This window comes from Cucurbita pepo, chromosome LG17 (assembly GCF_002806865.2).
Source record: "Cucurbita pepo subsp. pepo cultivar mu-cu-16 chromosome LG17, ASM280686v2, whole genome shotgun sequence".
NCBI classification, from domain to species: domain Eukaryota; kingdom Viridiplantae; phylum Streptophyta; class Magnoliopsida; order Cucurbitales; family Cucurbitaceae; genus Cucurbita; species Cucurbita pepo.
Genome location: NC_036654.1, coordinates 3,195,897 through 3,215,902, shown reverse-complemented (window position 1 = coordinate 3,215,902; position 20,006 = coordinate 3,195,897). Strand labels below are relative to the sequence as shown.

Here is a 20,006-nt window from a genome sequence, read left to right as displayed (position 1 = left end):
ACTCCGCAGTTTCTATTTCAGTTATTAATTTAAAAAAATATATATATATTTTAATCTCTTATTTAATATTACCCATAAATTCTATAATTAATTATTATATTAATTTACATGATTAATAAATGGCCAGATCAGTATATTATATAATATACACGAAAATAATAATACTTATTATAATTTATTTAATAATAATTTAATTTTCCAATTCCTAAAAATATATAATTATTTTAAAAATCTATTTTTTTTAAATATATATAATTGATGAGGTGGTCAAATTTCTTAATTCTCTATCGAATAAAAAACAAAAGATTAAATACTAAAAATATATGTGAGGGTAAAATGGGTATTTCACATAATGTTTTTCTCTCAGTTTGAAGCATTTTGCATGTGGTACACTTCATGGGTTGTGGGATTCAAAGGAGCAGCCTAACTTTCATTTACTTATTCAAATTAAATTGTAATTTTCTTTTTTACTTTGAAAAATAAAATATATTATTCTTCATGTTGTTCAATAAACACGTTTTTTTTAATCAATTTAATTTTTTTTTTTCATTTACAAGGGAGTGGAAACCTTCCCCTAACATACGCGATATAAAGCCTTGAGAAGAAATTGAAAGGGAAAGCTCAAAGAGGATAATATCTGTTAGCGGTGGATTTGGGTCGTTACAAATGGTATCAGAGTCAGACATCGAACGATGTGTCAGCCTTCTTGCTGTTCCCCGAAGGGGGTAGACATGAGGCGGTGTGCCAGTAAGGACGTTGGGCCCCAAAGGGGGTGAATTTGGTGGATGTCCCACATCGAATTGGAGAAAGGAATGAGTGTCAGCGAGGACGCTGGGCCCTGAAAGGGGGTGGATTGTGATGTCCCACATTGGTTGGGGAGAAGAACAAAACACTGAGGACGTTGGGCCCTGAAGGGGGTGGATTGTGATGTCCTACATTAGTTGGGGAGGAGAACAAAACACCCGAGGACGCTGGGCCTTGAAGGGGGGTGGATTGTGATGTCCCACATTGGTTGGGGAGGAGAACAAAACACCTTGTGATGTCCCACATTGGTTGGGGAGAAGAACAAAACACCCGAGGACGCTGGGCCTTGAAGGGGGGTGGATCGTGATGTTCCACATTGGTTGGGGAGGAGAACAAAACACCTTGTGATGTTCCACATTGGTTGGGGAGGAGAACAAAACACTTTGTGATGTCCCACATTGATTGGGGAGGAGAACAAAACACCTTGTGATGTCCCACATTGGTTGGGGAGAAGAACAAAACACCCGAGGACGCTGGGCCTTGAAGGGGGGTGGATCGTGATGTTCCACATTGGTTGGGGAGGAGAACAAAACACCTTGTGATGTTCCACATTGGTTGGGGAGGAGAACAAAACACTTTGTGATGTCCCACATTGATTGGGGAGGAGAACAAAACACCTTGTGATGTCCCACATTGGTTGGGGAGAAGAACAAAACACCCGAGGACGCTGGGCCTTGAAGGGGGGTGGATGGTGATGTTCCACATTGGTTGGGGAGGAGAACAAAACACCTTGTGATGTCCCACATTGGTTGGAGAGAAGAACAAAACACCCGAGGACGCTAGGCCTTGAAGGGGGGTGGATCGTGATGTTCCACATTGGTTGGGGAGGAGAACAAAACACCTTGTGATGTTCCACATTGGTTGGGGAGGAGAACAAAACACTTTGTGATGTCCCACATTGATTGGGGAGGAGAACAAAACACCTTGTGATGTCCCACATTGGTTGGGGAGAAGAACAAAACACTCGAGGACGCTGGGCCTTGAAGGGGGGTGGATGGTGATGTTCCACATTGGTTGGGGAGGAGAACAAAACACCTTGTGATGTCCCACATTGGTTGGAGAGAAGAACAAAACACCCGAGGACGCTAGGCCTTGAAGGGGGGTGGATCGTGATGTTCCACATTGGTTGGGGAGGAGAACAAAACACCTTGTGATGTTCCACATTGGTTGGGGAGGAGAACAAAACACTTTGTGATGTCCCACATTGATTGGGGAGGAGAACAAAACACCTTGTGATGTCCCACATTGGTTGGGGAGAAGAACAAAACACTCGAGGACGCTGGGCCTTGAAGGGGGGTGGATGGTGATGTTCCACATTGGTTGGGAAGGAGAACAAAACACCATTTACAAGGGAGTGGAAATCTTCTTCTAGTAGATGCGTTTTAAAGCCTCGAGGGAAAGCTTAAAGAGGACAATATCTACTATGGATGGATTTGGGTCGTTACAATGACTTGAAACATACCAGGACCTGTTCTCTTTGAATTTCCAACATTTAAAATTAATAATAAATGAAAATTTAAAAATAATAAATAAATAATTACATATTTAATTCCTACCATTTAGAAAAATAATTACATTTAAAAGTCAGAACTTTCCTATTTAATCAAAAATTTATTAAAGAAGACTAATTTAAATTCTAATTTTTTTTAATTATAAAATTAAATTTATAATTCAACATTAAAAATGAGCTGGAAATTAGTATAAATTTGAATAGTTGTATTGAATTAGCGGCGTTGAAATTACACGAAAAACAAACGACGCGTCGTTGACTTAAAAATTATGGAGTAAATGAATATTCTAATTTTTGTCTATTTATAATTTAATTATGAGTCATAATAAGGCAGCAAAATCCAACAAACCCCGATTTTCCTTCCTCCATTGAAATTATTATTAATATTATTTAAATGAAGTCACGCCTTAAAAATAATTAATAATAAAAATTAAATAGAATTTTATCTTTTAAAAATTATCAATAAAAATATGTAGGCTCTGAATTTGATTTTANAAAAAAAAAAAAAAAAAAAAAAAAAAAAAAAGGAAAGCACTGTCTTTTTCTTAAATAATAATTATCCAAATCACGAAATTTAAATGAACTATTGATAAATTGATAAAAACATAAAGTCAAAGCTCTGACTTGGATAATATTTCATGGCAGTGGAGGATATAACAGTAAAATGAAAATATATTTTTAATATATTTTTTATTTGGTCCTTAATTTCAAATTTATTTATATTATTTTACTCCCATTTTCAATAGTATTTTCATATTTTATTTTTATTTATTATTTATGAATATTCTAAACACTAAATTATGAAAAAAAAAATACAAATTAGTGACGTGGATTAAATGGATGACTGAAGAAATTGTGTAACCAAGTTGGTCGATGAACATTCAATATAGATGAAGAAACTACGTGAATCAGTACTTATCTACTAGCTCGACCTCATATATGAGCTTGAAGTGTAGTCTAGGCTCGATCTAAACTTGACCTAAGATTAAAATTCGATTGGTTCAATCTGTTTGAGCTTATTGATCAACCTATTTGATTGATATTTGAAGTAAGCCGTCAAACAGACTACTTCATATATATATATATTTTTTTTAGGTATATAAAAAAATAATTTAAAACTATATATACAAATTAACCGGAGACAAAGTAGAAATTTTAATAACGTTTAATTAAGAAAATCTAAATATATTTATATTAAAAAAAACAATTAAATATTCGATTATGGGCTTGGGCTTTTCAAAATTATAATCTCTCGCGATAAAGTGACAGCGACAGTGTCCACCTTCGGTCACCATCCAATAACATCACGAGAAGCTCCGTCCCGTCACTGTTTTTTAACTTCCTCGTAACTAACCCATTGGTTGACCATTTGACTGCACGAAATAAAAGAAAAGAAAATAATTGAAATAAAATTAAAAAATAAATAAATTTATATTGTCTAATATAGAAGTCAACAAATCTTATTATTATTTTATTATTATTATTTTTTTTTTATGGATCAAACTTTATAATTTAATAATAATAATGAAAAAAAAAGTTTGTCCATATAAAAATTTGTCTTATTAAGAGAGGTGCCCATTTGAACAACTTTAGGGGTATTCTTGTAACTTTCCATTTACTGGGCTTCATATGGGACCGCAAAGCCCATTTAGAATATATGGGCCCGTCTGACTAGGCCCAATTATGGGCCGAGACAAAATTGCTGGGACGGTTCATAGGGGGGAAGAAATGGAGGGAAAAATATCGCTCGGTGGGAAATGGCTGAAAGAACAGTTCTGAATTTTTTTTTTTTTTCAGATTGAAGACTGCAGAAGAGGTAATGTTTCCTTCTTGTTTTCGATGAGTGAGCTTTTTGTTTCGCAGAATCGGACACATATCATCATGAAAACGCGTTTGTTATGGTCACGGGTATAAAGCGAAGCTATGGATTGGAGGCTGTTTTCTTGTTAATTTGCTTTCATAATTTCAATTCACAGTGAAACGACAACTGATCATGCCGATCGAGGATTCGATTCCAACAAATAGCTGGAAAGGTAATATGATTTTTTTCTCCTAATTATTGGTTCCTCATTTTTCATCTTGTTCGTTCGTATTCAATCGGTATATGGCGGTAGCTTATGTTTTTACTTTCTTTTCCAGTTCATAATCTGCTGTTATGCAGCCTTTTACACCGATGATTGACTGTGGACCATCGCCAGGTATCTTTCTTCTCTCGCAATTTGAACTTACTAAGAGGAATTTCATCAAACAGTTTGTGATCACTTGTTTCCATCTGCGTACTTTACTTGAGAAAAGGCTTGATTAATGAAAGGTTAGTGTACTAGACTTCACCATAGTCAATCTCGTATGAATCGTGTTAATTATTATAGAAACAGTCTCTGGAATCTGGATTCATGTGAAAAGAAACGACATCCAAAATTCTAAATTACTCACCGATCATATAGAGATACATTCTTGAGTTTCCTGGACTAGGAAAGGGAAAACCGAAATGCGAGCAGCAACTCCAAGCTTACAAATAGACAATAGAAAATGAGGTTACTTAGACAGGCCATTCACCTTTACAAGGAATCCCACAAGCTTTTAATGCTTTCAGCATACGTGTGCCTATGCTCTTTTGACTAAAAAATTGGATTACCAAAAGCACATTTGCTGTTTAAAGCAGTTCTTTTAGATGAAATCGAAATTCAACCGACAAGATGATTCCGGGGAAAAGACTTTTCACATTGATCTCTGGTCTATGCTTCTAAACACACTATTTTACAAACACTCTCCATAGTCTTACAACCAAAGATACTCATCATCCTTAATCGTGTGTCAAAACCAAACCCCACCAGTTTTCTGATATTGAAAACTTAAAAAGAGCAAAAAATATTAAGAGAAAAGAAGAGAGGAAAAGCATTTCCATTGTACATACAGAGAAGAAAACTAGGTAGTTGGAAAGAGCAAAATTATGGAATCCTACTGCAGAGGTTGCTGCATGGTGACAACCAAAGTACTGGTGACTACGTGCTTTCCATCAGTCCAAACTACATAGCCACTCTTCATGCTAGAGCTTCCAGCGGAAAGTTTAACAGCCATTGCTTGGACCCTAACCAAAAAGCTCAACTTTTGCCCAACCCTTCTAAACGCCAGCCTTTCCGGCTCCACTGTCACTGAAATTCCACTTGGTGGCTTTATTGTTACCTTATAGATTGAATTGGCGTCCCCAACGTTAGTCACAGTTCTTATGAAATGTGTAGACATCTTATGCTTACCATATTGTTGAAACACCACAGACAATGAAGGGTAATTCAAATTTCCAGTATGGCCAGCCCTTTTTGCCCCGCTACAATCTGCTATCTTCCCCGTAATTACTTGGATATTCTTAGCGGTGTAGTTGGAATTACACAAGAAATCAACATAATCATATGTGTTCAGGTCATAGATTAAACCAGGGTCCATTGCCTTTTGTGGGTGTACATGACCAGCCCCAAAGTCCAAGACCGTGGAAGTATTGCCTGAAGATTCGTCCAACATTGTTTCACCCCGGTTGTCCAAAGTATAAGCAGTGGTCATTAGGGCTGATTTTATAGCTGCTGGACTCCATCCTGGGTGTGCGGCCTTAAGTAGAGCAGCCAAGCCAGAGACATGAGGACAGGCCATGGACGTACCGGAAAGTATGTTGAACTCTATGGCACGCTTGTCAGTAGGAATTCCAGAAGGCCCAATTTTATCAGGCCAAGCAGCAAGAATGTTCAAACCAGGCGCAATCACGTCAGGCTTCACGATTTCAGGGGACTCTGGATTAGGACCTCGAGCTGAAAAGGAAGCAACAACCGGTGCTGGCCTGACCCCAAGCCGAGTTCCCTTGAACAAAATTGTTGCGGTTGGCGGTGACTGAGACTTCACTGCTTCTGCAATGTACTTACGAATCTCGTCGCCGCCGGTTGCACCGACGGCGGTGGCTGGTAGTACGTGGCAATCAGCTACTAAACCCTCGCCGTCAAAGACCCCATTAGCTAAAATCATTCCCAATCCTCCAGCCTTCTTCACAACCTCACCTTTAGCAGCTCTTGAATTGATGCCCCTATCACATAGTACTATCTTTCCATTCACCGAATTGGGGTTTAATGAACCTTCTAAGCATAGAGACGAAGAATACCCATCCCCGCCTTCGGTTCCTGCATAAATAAGAGGATACAAACGACCCGGAACCAAAGCCGGTCCGCCGTAGACACTGGTACCAAGTATTACCCTTCCATTTCCCAATTTAACATCAGCAGGAAAATCCCTATCCATGGTTCCAGCTCCTACTGTTGTAACCCACGGTGCTACATTAGTCACAGTGAGCCCACCTGGACCACCGTTACCGGCTGATGCCGAGACAAAAACGCCGGCTGCCACCGCTCTAAAAGCCCCTATAGCGATGGCATCGAGATAGTATGGCACAACCACACCGCCGACGCTGAGTGATACAACATCGACACCATCGGAAACGGCAGCATCAAACGCAGCAAGAATGTCAGAGTCGTAGCAGCCGGCGTTCCAGCAGACTTTATAGGCAGCAAGACGAGCCTTAGGAGCCATTCCAGCCGCTTTACCACGAGCATAGCCTAAAGTTGAAGCTGGAAACACATAACGGCCTGCAGCAATGGACGCTGTATGAGTACCATGGCCATCGGAATCTCGAGGCGAGCGGTACTCAGAGGTCTCGTTCATCTTTCCATTGGTGGCCTCGTACCCACTGCAGAAGAATCGAGCCCCAATAAGTTTACGGTTGCAAGAAGTGGCTGGAAAGTCCTTAGCCGCAACACACTGCCCTTTCCATTTGGAAGGAATAGGACCCAGATCGCGGTCGTTGAAACTCTGCCTCTCCGGCCAAATACCCGTATCGATAACTCCGATCACAAGGTCAGATCCAAAGTCGGACTCTTTGAGCAAGCCAGCACTATCGGTAGTCTTGAGGCCAAGGAACTCAGGGGAACGAGTTGTATGAGGATGGCGAACCTGTTCGGGGATGATGGAGGCGATGTGAGGGAGGGTTTGAAGCTTCTCAACCTCAGAAGGTGAGAGCTTTGCAGAGAAGCCATGGAAGACATTTTCATAAGTGTGAAGGATGGGTCCATTGGAAGAAGATGAAGTAGCATATGTAGCCTTATTGGAAGTGATGGAGGCTAGAGATGACTCGTACCAGTGCTTGTGAGTTGGAAAAATGGAAGGCTTGGAATCTCCATGAACCTGCACAATGAAAGTTTTCTTGGAAGCATCGGCGGAAGAAGAAGAAGAATAAAGTGGGAGAAGGAGAGAGAAGAGGACGAGTGCTCGAAGAAGAGCAGCAGCCATGGGAGAGAACAGAAAGAGAAAGAAAGAGGAGAGAAATGAAGGGTTTAGCAATGGAGGAGGGAGGAGGTGATGGTGGTCAGGCACTGGTCTGCCGACGCGCTGTCACTCACTGCCACTGAAAAACTTTAAAAAGGAAGTGCACGCAGAGATGCGTGGGGATGTGGAGTGTAGCTGTAGTGGGAGTGAGTGAGGCAACAGTTGTAGTAATAAAACCGCGTAGAATGCTGAAAGTTCGAACTTTGACGAGGGGCAGAGTAAGGACTCCGACTCCTTATTTTAGATAACTTTTGGTATAAATTTAATTTGCAAGTAAAGAGTACTCTGGGACTTCTATTCCTTGGAATTTAGGGGAAATTAGTTGGCAAAAAAAAAAAGGTCAAAAAGGAAGAAAGTCCCATCCATTCCATTAGCCATACCCTATTCATCAAGTTAAAATTCTGAATTCTAAGGCTCTAGAGATATTTTAGAACAATTTCTTATTGTGGGGTTTGATATGTTGTGATGGATTGACGATGATTTTGTTTTTAAATTGTTGCTAGAAATATTTTGGGTTTCTTAGTTGAAAATTTTTAAATAAAACAAGGGTTTAAAGTTTTTTTTTTTTTTTTTTGATCAGGAAGTGACAAAAGAAATTGTTGACTAAAAATAAAAATGATTATTAAACACAGCTTTTAACTTTTAGTTTTCTATTTTTAAATGATATATTGATTTGTTTCAAGTCTATTAGTTTGCCTAATCAATTTTTCAAAGACAATGTTTTAAAGTCTATTTGAATTTTAAAAATATCATATAACCTTCAATAATATTTTTTGGGTTTTCAAAATTGTTTAAAGTTTAAAAAGCTTTTTTTTCAAAGTTAAATAAAACTAATCATTAAACAAGTTTAAAATAAACAATGTCAATTTTCCATTATACTTTGGTTGATGATTAATATTGAAAGTAAATGGTAATGGAGTGAGATTTAGTTAATAGAAATTTAGAGAAATATTAGAAGGGTTAAAAATAGTTTCTAATTCCTCTGTTAAATGTTTCTAACCAGCTTGGTTTAAATAGATTTTGTAGGTTAATTCTATTTTAGTTCTTACCATTCTAAAATTCAAATTTAGTCTCTTTATTTTCAATAAAACTTAAAATTCCTATCTACTATGAGTTTATTGTTAACTGTTTTTTTATTCAAAAAATTAGTATTAATTTTTTCTCTACAAATTTTAAGAATATGTTCATAGTGTGTTTGAAAATTTGGATATTTGAAAATAGGATTGATTAAAATAAAATGAAGTGCAAATGACTAAAAATATATTTTATTCTTGATAAAAAAAAAGTTTTATTTTTATTTTTATTTTTATTTTTTTAAAATTTCGGTGGACTCATTTATTTAAAAGTAATGTAAATTTTGTGTTGAAAAATGTTAGAATAATATTTGAAAATTTTAGAACATAGAGGATCAAATTGAAAATTTTTAAATAAAAGAGACCAAATTAAAATATATGATTCTTGTTTCTTCAGTTTTTTTTTTTCTTTTATTATAGTTTTTCTCTCTTTGAATTCCAAAAAATAAAAAAATATTTTTAAATACTATTTTTTCTTTAGGTTTTCAAAATTTATTTTAGATTTTAACTAGTTGATCCATAGACTATTAATAGTTGGATGGTGTTGAAGTATAAAATACATATTGGAGAAACGAATTGGTTGGATAAGACCAGAGAGAAGTTGTGAAGGAAATTCAATGTTAATGGACACAAGAATGAAGGCTGCCCCACAAATCTTTAGCTGTCCGAGATAACCAACATGTGCGTAATATTAAATATCTTATTAAAACCCTAATTAATTTGTCTTCAATAAGTGAATTAGTTGAGGAAGTGTGATTATGATGATTACAGTTGAAGAGTTAAAGATTTTAGTTCAGAGTCCTCCATTAAAGATCTATTATTTTGAGGCCACATGGCCATAAATAGGCGAAAGTTTAATTATTTTTGTGTATCACTTAGGACCACACATTTGGAGGTACATCCAGACTCTACTTTGTTCATACTAAGTTCCTTCGAACCTCCAGAAATCCAACCCTTCAAGCGATAATGCATTTGCATTAATTCTCCTCCTTAACCACCCCACCAACCCTCTTCAATAGGTAAGTCCTTGTATGATTTGAACATGATAATTTCATCTTTAGATATCAATTGATGTCTGAGAGGCAACCAGGTCACCTAAATCTTGCACATGATGAAAAATAGTGCACTCAATCCAATAAGAACTAATTTAGGGAATGATCATGGGATTATAAGTAAGAAATACGTCTCCAATGGCATGAGGCCTTTTGGGGAAGCCCAAAGCACAACCATGAGAATTTATGCTCAAAGTGGACAATATCATATCATTGTGAAAGGTCGTGTTTCCTAATAGATTGTTGGAAGAGGAGTCCTACATCGGCTAATAAAGAGATTGATCAAGGGTTTATAAGTAAGGAACACATCTCCATTGGTATAAGGCTTTTTGAGAGAAAAAAAAAAGCCACTAGAGTTTATGCTCAAAGCGGATAATCTCATACTATTGTGGAGGTTCGTGGTCCTTAACATATTCCAATGTATTATTTAGAATCAAACTTAGGTTTTAGTATGAAAGGCTGTTAATCTTCAGCAACCCTCTTTAGATGTATCTCGCTAGTGAATTTGATTGGACGCATTCAATGAGGGGAGGAAAGACTTCAAAGCCTTCATATTTAAATAGATATATTTATCACAACAACTATAGAATATGTATTATTAATATTGTTTTCGAGTTCACCAAGTAGGTCGAGACATTTATGATCAATGACATACCTCTTAACTAATTGAACTATGTTATATTATTATAAAATACCTAACTCATCTATTCAATCAAAACATAACTTGAATATCTAGTACTGTTACGATCTGGTCTGATGGAATAACATTTCTGAATGGGATTGATAATATTTATAGTATTATATGAATATAAATCATTTAGAATGGAAGCTGATTTGATTTATAGTGGGGGCAAGAAATATTTGTTGTTAGTCAAATTTTGTTTTGTGTGTAAAATTATGAGATGAACAGTACTTGGATTGAAAGCTGCTGTATAATTTGGTTAGATTGTGTGTGAGGTGGAGCCCAACGTAAGGTGAAAAATTGCGCATGGAAGGAAGGACAGTGTGGTTCATTGTAATGAAGGTGTGGGCCATATTGTCATCAGAAACCAAAACTGGACCCATCCCAGAGCCATCATTCTTCTTTGAATCTCTGCTTATGATGTCTCTCCTCCCTCCTCCGCTTCCAATATTTGAGCATCTCAATTCAACCCCTCTGAAATTGGTGGTGGGAACTCTCACCTAACTCTAAATCCTATTTGAGTTATTTGAGTTTTGTTTCTGTGTCTATTAGGGATAAGTTTCTACATTCTTGTAAAGAATGTTTCGTTCTCTTCCTCAACCGACGTGGGATCTCACAATCTACCACCTTCAAAATTCAGCGTCTTTACTGGCACTCGTTCTCTCCGATCAATGTGGGACTCCTAATCCACTCCTCTTTGAGATGCAGTGTTCTTGCTGGCACACCGTCTCGTATCTAACCTCCTTCGGGCTCAGCTTCTTTGTTGACACATCATCTGGTGTCTAGCTCTTATACCATTTGTAACGGTCCAAGTCCACCGCTAGTATATATTATTCTCAAGATTTTTAAAACGCGTCTACTAGGAAAAGATTTTCACACCCTTATAAAGAATGATTCGTTCTACAACCTAACCGACATAGAATCTCACACTTAAACTCTCTCTTTTTTCACTCTTTCTCTGAGTTTTGCTTGAAGCAGGACCATGAAAGGCTCTCTTCTGTTCATATTTGAAACAAGTAATTCCCTTTCAGTAGAGAGAAAGGACAAAGGGAGCAGCGGCAGTGATAGCATTCACTTTATAGTAATAAATAAAGGTTAAATTAGCATTTAGCAAGTAAAAATTTGGTAAAGCATTAAGTCAGAGGAAGAGGTCAACAACACACCAATAAAGCCAGACAGACAAGGCCACTGGTTTGAGGTGGACAATCCAATCCTCAACATCCGTCGGTGATTCAAAGAAATTTCAAACCACCAAAGTAAATTTCATTAAAGCATCACCTTTTTTTAGATTTTCCCACCACGTCCCTAACCTGTCTTGCCTTAATGCTTTCATTTGACCAATACACTTTCTCTGTAGTTCAATTTTGATGAAAGGGTAATTTTAGTGTTAAGCTATCGTGATTTTGCTTCTGGTTTCTCCAAAAGAACTCGTACCAATGAAGATAGTATTCTTTACTTATAAACTCAGGATCTTTCTCTCAGTTAATCAACATGAGACTCTTTTTTCCAACATTCTTTAACAATCCTTCCCTCGAACAAAATGCACCATAGAGCCTTTCTTGAAATCTATGGAGCGTTCGAACAATCTCCCCTTAATCGAAGTTTGACTCTTTTTTTGGAGCTCTCGAACAAAATACACTTTTTATTTGACGCTTGAGTCGTTTTTTATTACACGTTCGAAACTTACAACTTCTTTGCTTGACATTTGAGGATTCTATTAACATGGTTAAGTTAAGGACATGCCTCTAATACCATGTTAGGAATCACGACCTCCACAGTAGTATGATATTGTCCACTTTGAGCATAAGCTCTCATAGTTTTGCTTTTGGTTTTCCTAAAAGGCCTCATACCAATGAAAATAGTATTCCTTACCTATAAACCCATGATTTAGCGAAGTTATGACTACATTACTACACATTTGCCCTTTTTTTTTCCACAAAAAGTTGATAGCTGGAAAGTAGTTCAAAAAATAAAATAGAAGTTCATTGACAGCCCCGACTTAAATAGTATTTTCCCCAACTATTAAATTAAAATCATATTGCTTAGGGGGGAAATGGAAAAAGAAAGGGCAACCAGTCCAGTTTAGCATGCAATTATTGGGGTTGTCATAATTAGACTTGGTAAGAAAGTGTTAAAGAATGGGGCCTCTTGACTCTTTGAGGTGTGCATTTCAAAGCCCTTTTTCCTTTTGTTTCACCACTCTTATCCCCTGTGAAATGAAAGGAACGTTTTAGCTCGACGCTTCCAGAATTATTGTCCCCTAATCTTTTAGATTTATTCAATTGAATTCAACTGAAAGAACTTTCCATTCTTAAAGAGTAATGCATTTTAGTTTACAAATTAATTGAGGTTTGTCTAAAAAGAGCGATGCATTTAATGCATCCATGAAGGCTACAGCAGTATCATTTAAGCAGTGGACCTATTGTTTGCTAAGATCAAGCTTGCTCTTTCTGTTCTTGTTGTTCTTGCCTCTTGTGTGTGGGACATCTATATTTATGGTGTTAATTTATGAGTCATATGTTCTATAATTCTGTTATTTGATCAATTTTTTTGGTTTATTTTCCTTGTGAGCTTAAATGTAGTAAGTTCAAGTGGATCGTCCAATTCATCAGCTTCTATATAAAATCTAAGTTAGCCATCAACCAAGGAGATATTTGTCGCTTCAAAAATGGAAAAAAGTAAATATTTCAGAAGAGAATGGAATGGGAGTGTACAAACCTGTGTCAAAACAGGCAACATTCACTAACATTTTCATGTGCCAGAAGATAAGTCTCGTAATGCCTTTTAAGCGTGTTTCCAGCACCCTGCAGGAGAACTAGTTGTCATTTTCTATCACCTGAGCTATCTCTTACTCTTCTTATGAGCATCAAGAAACAACATTCCCATTATTTGTTTATGCATATACAACATTCTAGATATTCCAGAATAAACAGTTGCACCAAACCAAATGATCATCAGGAGAAGGATTGTGTTGTTAGACATGAAAGTGTCGAGGATTGTTGGGCTTATAAGTAAGGAATACATCTCTATTGGTATGAGGCATTTTAGGAGAACCAAAAGTAAAGCCATGAGAGCTTATGTTCAAAATGGACAATATCATACCATCATAGAGGTTCGTGATTCCTAACATGGTATCAGAGTCATGCCCTTCAAAGAAGTTGTGAGCCTCGAAGGTGTAGTCAAAAGTGACTCAAGCGTCGAGCAAAGGGTGTACTTTGTTCGATGGCTCTAAAGAAGGAGTCGAGTCTCAATTGAGGGTAGGCGATTTGAGGGCTCCATAGGCCTCAAGGGAGGCTCTATGATGTACTTTGTTCGAGAGGAGGATTGTTGGGAGAGGAGTCCCACATCAACTAATTAAGAAAATGATCATGGGTTTATAAGTAAGGAATACATCTCCATTGGTACGAGGCCTTTTGGGAAAACTAAAAGTAAAGCCACGAGAGCTTATACTCAAAGTGGACAATATCATACTATTGTGGAGGTTTGTGATTTCTAACGGAAAGCGGACATTTTATTGGTCATGTATGGCTTGCACATCATTGAGTTAATGCCATTTCCAACACGAAACCCACCTCTTGAAACCACCTGATCAGCAGCATCCATTCTGGAATAGTCCAACTAGTGTCCAGGACACTCTAAATCCATGATTCAAACTGAGAGAAACCGGCTTACCTCCCTGTACAGGCTGTGAAGGAAACAAGTATTTTGGCACAACTTTGGGTTCAAGAAGATTAGACAAATGCTGCAGCCATAAAATTAAGTAGAAATCAATCTAAATTTTCAGGTCGAATAGATGAACTATCCCATGCTTCAAAATCTTTATCACCTCAATTTATACGTAATCGTAGAGATATATATGGTAGATATTTATATATAAGAGGTGGTTATATTTGTTAAACCTATAGTAAATTGAAACTATATATATCCATTAAACAATACTTTGAAGATGTACTCTCTATTCTTTATATTCTATCTGTACATACATGAATTCATCGATATAAACCTTTTAGCCAATATTCCTCTGTGTATTTCTCTCTTGTTCTTTATGTTGATCTAGATCGAGTGTGTGTGATGTTGTGCGATCCTAACATAATCTCCATTGTCATACAAAATGCTGCACCTCTGAACAATATTTGTTCATGAAATTGTGGGAATGGATATCTCTAATGATCCTTTGGATAATCCTCTTACTATCTTCAGGAACACTCCAACAGGGGATAGCAATACAAGTATATCTAGCAAGTATTTTTATTTGGTGTTTGTTATTTCAGTAAATTGCTTGAATAAAATAGTGCATAAGCATCTTGGTTTGCTCTCTTTCAAGGTGCAGAAACAGGAGGAGGCGGTGGTTCCTCTTGGGACTTAGCTGAATGCATCTTCTTTTGCCCTGTTTCAAAGAGCCAGTATCAGAAACTTCTTTTTTCTTCAAATCCCATCTCAATTTATACCATTCATAGCTAATGTGACCATACATGGACTGATTCACATGCGCCAAGATTCTACAAATTAGTGCATATGTATGGAACACTTGGCAAGAGGTGGTTGGTCTGTCACATTTAGATCTCGCAGAAAAGTTGCAGGCTAAGGTACACTTCTATGCCATTGGTTACTCGACCAGACAATATATTTACATACGCACATAAGTACACAGGCTTCTTTTGATGATATTATCAACATGAGCTGTAACTCAGCCAGCAATAATGGAAGGTACACGTCGGTTGAAGAGGGGAATCGTTGTTTATAAGAGTGTAGAAACCTCTCCCTAGCATACCCGTTTTAAAAACTTTGAGGAAAGCTTGAAAGAAAAAGCCCAAAAAGGACAATATCTGTTAGTGGTGAGTTTGGCTATTGTAAATGGACACCAGGCAGTGTACCAGAGAGGACATTGAGCTCCGAAGGAGAGTGAATACCGTGCGGTGTGCCAGGAAGGACATTAGGCCCCAAGGGGGTGGATTGTGAGATTTCACATCGATTGGAGAGAGAAATGAGTGCCAAGGAGGACGCTAAGCCCCGAAGGGAGATGGATTGTGAGATCCCACATCAATTAGAAAGAGGAACGAGTGCCAACAAGAACACTGGGCTCCTAAAGGGGTGGATTGTGAGATCCCACATTGGTTGGAGAGGGGAACGAAACATTCTTTACGAGGGTGTGAAAACTTCTTCATAGCAGACGCGTTTTAAAAACCTTGAATAGAAAACTCAAAGAAGACAATATCTACTAGCGATGGGCTTAAGTGGTTACACTATACTCCGGTACTCCTCTCCTCTCTTTTAAAGATAAACGTATCCCACATCTATTGCACTAGAAAACGATGACCCACAAACAAATAAACCAGATGAAATTGTCCAAGGTAATCCAGTCGAAATCCAGACCATGTTACTGAACCATGCAATAAGTTTTAAGCATATGTTAAGATCAAATTCACCAGTTCATGCATTCATAAACATTTGACTTCATTTAGCTCAGCTATTGTAGCAACCCTTCACAGCTTATCTCTTTCATATGTTTTTTCAGCCTTACATAATCATCAGTTCATCACAACCAAAAATTAAATTATCTAAAAGAGCTTCAAATCTTACACCCTTTTCCTTTTCTGATACAGCATCGATCTGGCAATGAATACAAAGACAACAAAGATCCAACTTCTCTTGTTTTCTTTTATTGCTAAATGCTAATGTCCATTTTAATTTACATTTTCTGAAACATGAAGCAGGTGGAAGAGACAATAAGACTATGAAACAGGAAGGCGGTTATGTTGGCGCTGGAGATCTTCTAAGAGAAGGTGAGTTTCAATTGGTTCATTTTTATGGCATTGTCTGAAAGATTCAAGTATTTTCCTGGTGGAATCTTCTAATTCTCTCCTTTCATCATTTTCAATCTGCTGGTTTCTACACTTTATGCTGCAATAACCTTGATCGCCCCTATGAACACCACCAAATACCCATAAAAAAACTGAACCAGTATAAAGAAATGACATATTTCCTAGGAAAAATCTAAAGAAATTAGCAAAAACTAAGGTATTTAGATCACAAATTGAGTACCTGTACATGTAAATATCTTCGTGGGGGTCCAGATTCTTGTGGCAAAGAAGACATGTTTTGAGAAAACATGAATTGTTGGAAATGATTTGAGTGGAAGAAGCAAGTTTTGTGGAGTGTTTAAGCAGGAGATTTGGTTGTGGTGAGCGATGAACAAGGATTCCTAACCCAACAGCCTTCGAATTTCTGGGATTATTGTCAGTTTCTCTTAGCTTACCATTTCTCTCCTTCATTCTAAAGGGTCTCCCCAATTTGGGAAGCATTTGTAAAGGGTGGAATCAGGGGAAGATGGTGTGAGGATGTGAAGGATTTGGATATGGCGGATATATAGAAGAATATGAATACCCACAGAAAAGAAAAGGAGAGTAAAGGGGACAGAGTGATGCAGAAAACAATAAGAAATATAAAACGACGTGGTTTCACTACCCGACATCTGGTTTCCACCATCATGTTTTTTTTTGGTACAGAACAGAACAAAAGCTGTGGGCTTTGTTGTAAAATGAAAACGTGGAAAATGAGGAGGGGATGGTTAAAAAATAGTTTATTCTTTTATGCTATGGAAATAGAGCTAACACCTGGCCTGGACATGCTTTCCATTATGGACGGTGATTGCCTACCAAATTACATTTCATGTTTCTGTCGGTTAGGGAGAGATTTCCACATCCTTAAAAAGAATATTTTGTTTCCCTCTTCTTCAATCGATGTGGTATCTCAAAATCCACTTCTTTAGGAGCTCAATGTCCTTGATGACACACTGCTTGGTGTCTGGCTCTGATACTATTTGTAACAAGTTAAACCCTAAACCCTAAGCCCTAAACTCTCCTATAAGGAATGCTTCGTTTTTCTCTTCCATCAATGTGGGATCTCACATATTTTATTGGATATGAAAGTTCCACATCGTTTAATTTAGGGAATGATCATGGGTTTGTGATTAAGGAATCTATTGGTATAGACCTTTTTGGGGAAACCCAAAGCAAAGCCATGAGAGCCTATGTTTAAAGTGGACAATATCATACCATTGTGGAAAGTAGTGTTCATCTAACACTCACATGTTTAGACAGATTCTTATGTATTATACGGAGGACAAAACTTTATAAATAGTTTGAGATAAAGTCAATTCTTATAATTATAGGTACTCAAGTACTCGAGACATCTTTTTTTCGAATCGATTCAAATATAATTCAACAAATAAAACACGTTTGTTCTCGTCCGCAATAAAAAATTCCCTCTATTATTGAATTGAAAAGAAGTGTATATGTTTTTCAACTTTGTACTGCCCACCTTTATTGAATTCAAAACAAAACTAATGAATTACTAAATAAACAATGGTAGGTAGAGGTGTTAATTAATCATTGAAAAATCTTTAATTTATTCCTTTTAAGGTAATATAGTTGCCAATGCTTTCCTTTTCAATTTTAATCATTAAACATCTCTAATTTGCTTTGTTATGTTTGGTAAACCTAAGGTTTTTTTTTTTTTTTTTTTCTTAAAATTTAAATATTCTAAAACTTTGGTTTGCTTCTTTTTAAAATTCTTTATATAATTTTTGAGGGTGAGAAAATAATTGAAGTGAATATTTTTTTTTTTTTTTTTTTTTTTTGAAATAATTGAAAAACTAAAAATAAGAAAAATGGAGTGAATGTGAAAGTGAAGGGCATTTTAGTCATTTTTTATATATCGTGAAAATTTGAGAAGGGCTTGCAACATCTAAAAACATTTTTTCAAAAATTTTGATTTTTAGTGTTTCACTACAAAAAAAATTATTTTTTTAGACTAAATTGATAATAATATTTTTGAACTTTACCCTTTTTTTAAAAAAAAATATCCATAAATTTTCGAACCTTTTAATAATACTCTTAAACTTTCAAAATAATTTAAAAAATATAAACTTTCAAAAAGTTAAAACAAAAAAATATCTTAACTAAAAAAATTCAAAAGTACCTTTTTTTTTAATTTATTTCTTTGGGAGGGAAACTAATAATATTATGTAACAAAAAATATTTTTGAACTTTCAAAATAATTTAAAAAATATCTTTAACTTTACCAATAATAATAATAATAATAATAATAATAATAAATTAATTAATTAAAAACACCCTTTAATTTTCAAAATTTTCTTTAATATCTTTAAATTAAAAAAATTAAAAATATCTTTAAACTTTTTTAAAAATTTAAAAAGCTTCAAACTTGTTTAAAAAAATATTCAGAAGTATATATGGATATAAGATTTTTTTTTATTAGTGTTTAAAAAGAGTTAAATATATTAATGAAACTTTTATTTGTTTAAAGTTCTAAAAGTATTTCTTAAACAAATTTCTAACCATTACTATCTAATCCATTGTTAAAAGTGTTTTTTAGATATATATTCTTTTTTTAAAATTCAAAATTATTTTAAAATTTTAAAAATATTTTTTAGAGTTCAAAAAAAAAAAAAAATTATTGAGAGGAGTTACCAAGCACTTCAAATTTTATTAAAAAAAATATATTTTTTTCAAATTAATGCTCCAAAAGTTAGAACCAAACAAACTCTTAACCACTTGCTATACATTATTTCAATCAGAGCATAGAAATTACTTTAGAATCTTTTAAGTTTTTTGAAGTGTTGTTTTGTTGCATTTGATTCTTCTCAATAGAGATTGGATGAGAGAATTGGCACATTTTCTTGCACTTACAATTCACCTAAATAGAAAATAAATAAAGATGATATATTTATGAGAGTATGAACACATTATGCTTTCTTTTTTAATCATTACAATTAGTTCTTAAAACCCTATACAATCGATTTATTTATTAATGAATCGAAACGGCTTTAATTTTATTCAATTTTAAAAAAAATAGGAGTCCCTCTAAGTTAAGTTATAAGCATATTGATATGCACACTCCTTCAAAGTAAAGTAAAAGTCCCTTTTAGAAAGGTCTTAGTATTCTCAGCCTTCACAATAACTTATTCAAACTAAAAAAATGCACAATCCTTCTAACACTTCAACTTTCCATTCAAACCCAGGTCTAGAAAACCTGCATTCTTCTTCCTGAGATATGGCTTTATTATAAGGTAGGTTTTGTTTCATGTTCTCGTCTAATTTAGCAGTGTAATAGCAGGCTACTGAGCTCTTCGGTTGCATCCAAGCAACTGTGTCGATGGTGGTGACAACCATGGAAACAAGGGGCCAAGACGATATTAAGGCAGGTGAACACGAGGCATTTTAGATGAAAGAACACGAGTGGAATCTGGGATTCCAGAGAAATGCATTGAAGAGATATATGTGGCTGAATTGAGGGAAGAAACTGCTGCCTAAAACTAAGAAGCTGATCTAAAACAAGTGAAAGCTCTCAGCTTTGTTATGTGCATATGAACAATGAAGAACACTACTGAGCAGACTTTTTTTTTTTTTTTTCTCCATCTCTCTCTGATCTGTCAGTTTCAAGTCTCAAATGAATACCTATAAATTTAAAGATGATGAATATGATGGATGAAAGAAGGGAATCTC

At 35.8% G+C, this 20,006-nt stretch overlaps 2 protein-coding genes and 1 long non-coding RNA gene across 4 annotated transcripts in view; 1 reads left to right on the top strand and 2 right to left on the bottom strand.

The window, feature by feature from the left end:
• Window positions 1-20,006, top strand: part of LOC111779276 — a 26,822-nt gene extending 6,816 nt beyond the window's left edge. The window contains exons 2-5 of one of the 2 annotated variants that reach the window (XR_002812669.1): window positions 4,088-4,347; window positions 4,454-4,512; window positions 16,191-16,262; window positions 19,618-20,006. This is a non-coding gene — a long non-coding RNA (uncharacterized LOC111779276). Of the gene's footprint in view, window positions 1-4,087; window positions 4,348-4,453; window positions 4,513-16,190; window positions 16,263-19,617 lie in introns of those variants that run through there. The other variant, XR_002812668.1, reaches the window with a different exon arrangement.
• On the bottom strand, window positions 5,015-7,988 carry LOC111779272 (subtilisin-like protease SBT1.5). The gene has a single exon (XM_023659390.1). It carries the CDS (start codon window positions 7,634-7,636, stop codon window positions 5,273-5,275), a length of 2,364 nt encoding a protein of 787 aa, XP_023515158.1. The 5' UTR covers window positions 7,637-7,988; the 3' UTR covers window positions 5,015-5,272.
• On the bottom strand, window positions 15,916-16,937 carry LOC111779275. Its single transcript, XM_023659393.1, has 2 exons — window positions 16,522-16,937; window positions 15,916-16,401 (listed from the first exon to the last, which is right to left on the bottom strand). Exons 1-2 carry the CDS (start codon window positions 16,779-16,781, stop codon window positions 16,212-16,214), a joined length of 450 nt encoding a protein of 149 aa, XP_023515161.1. The 5' UTR covers window positions 16,782-16,937; the 3' UTR covers window positions 15,916-16,211.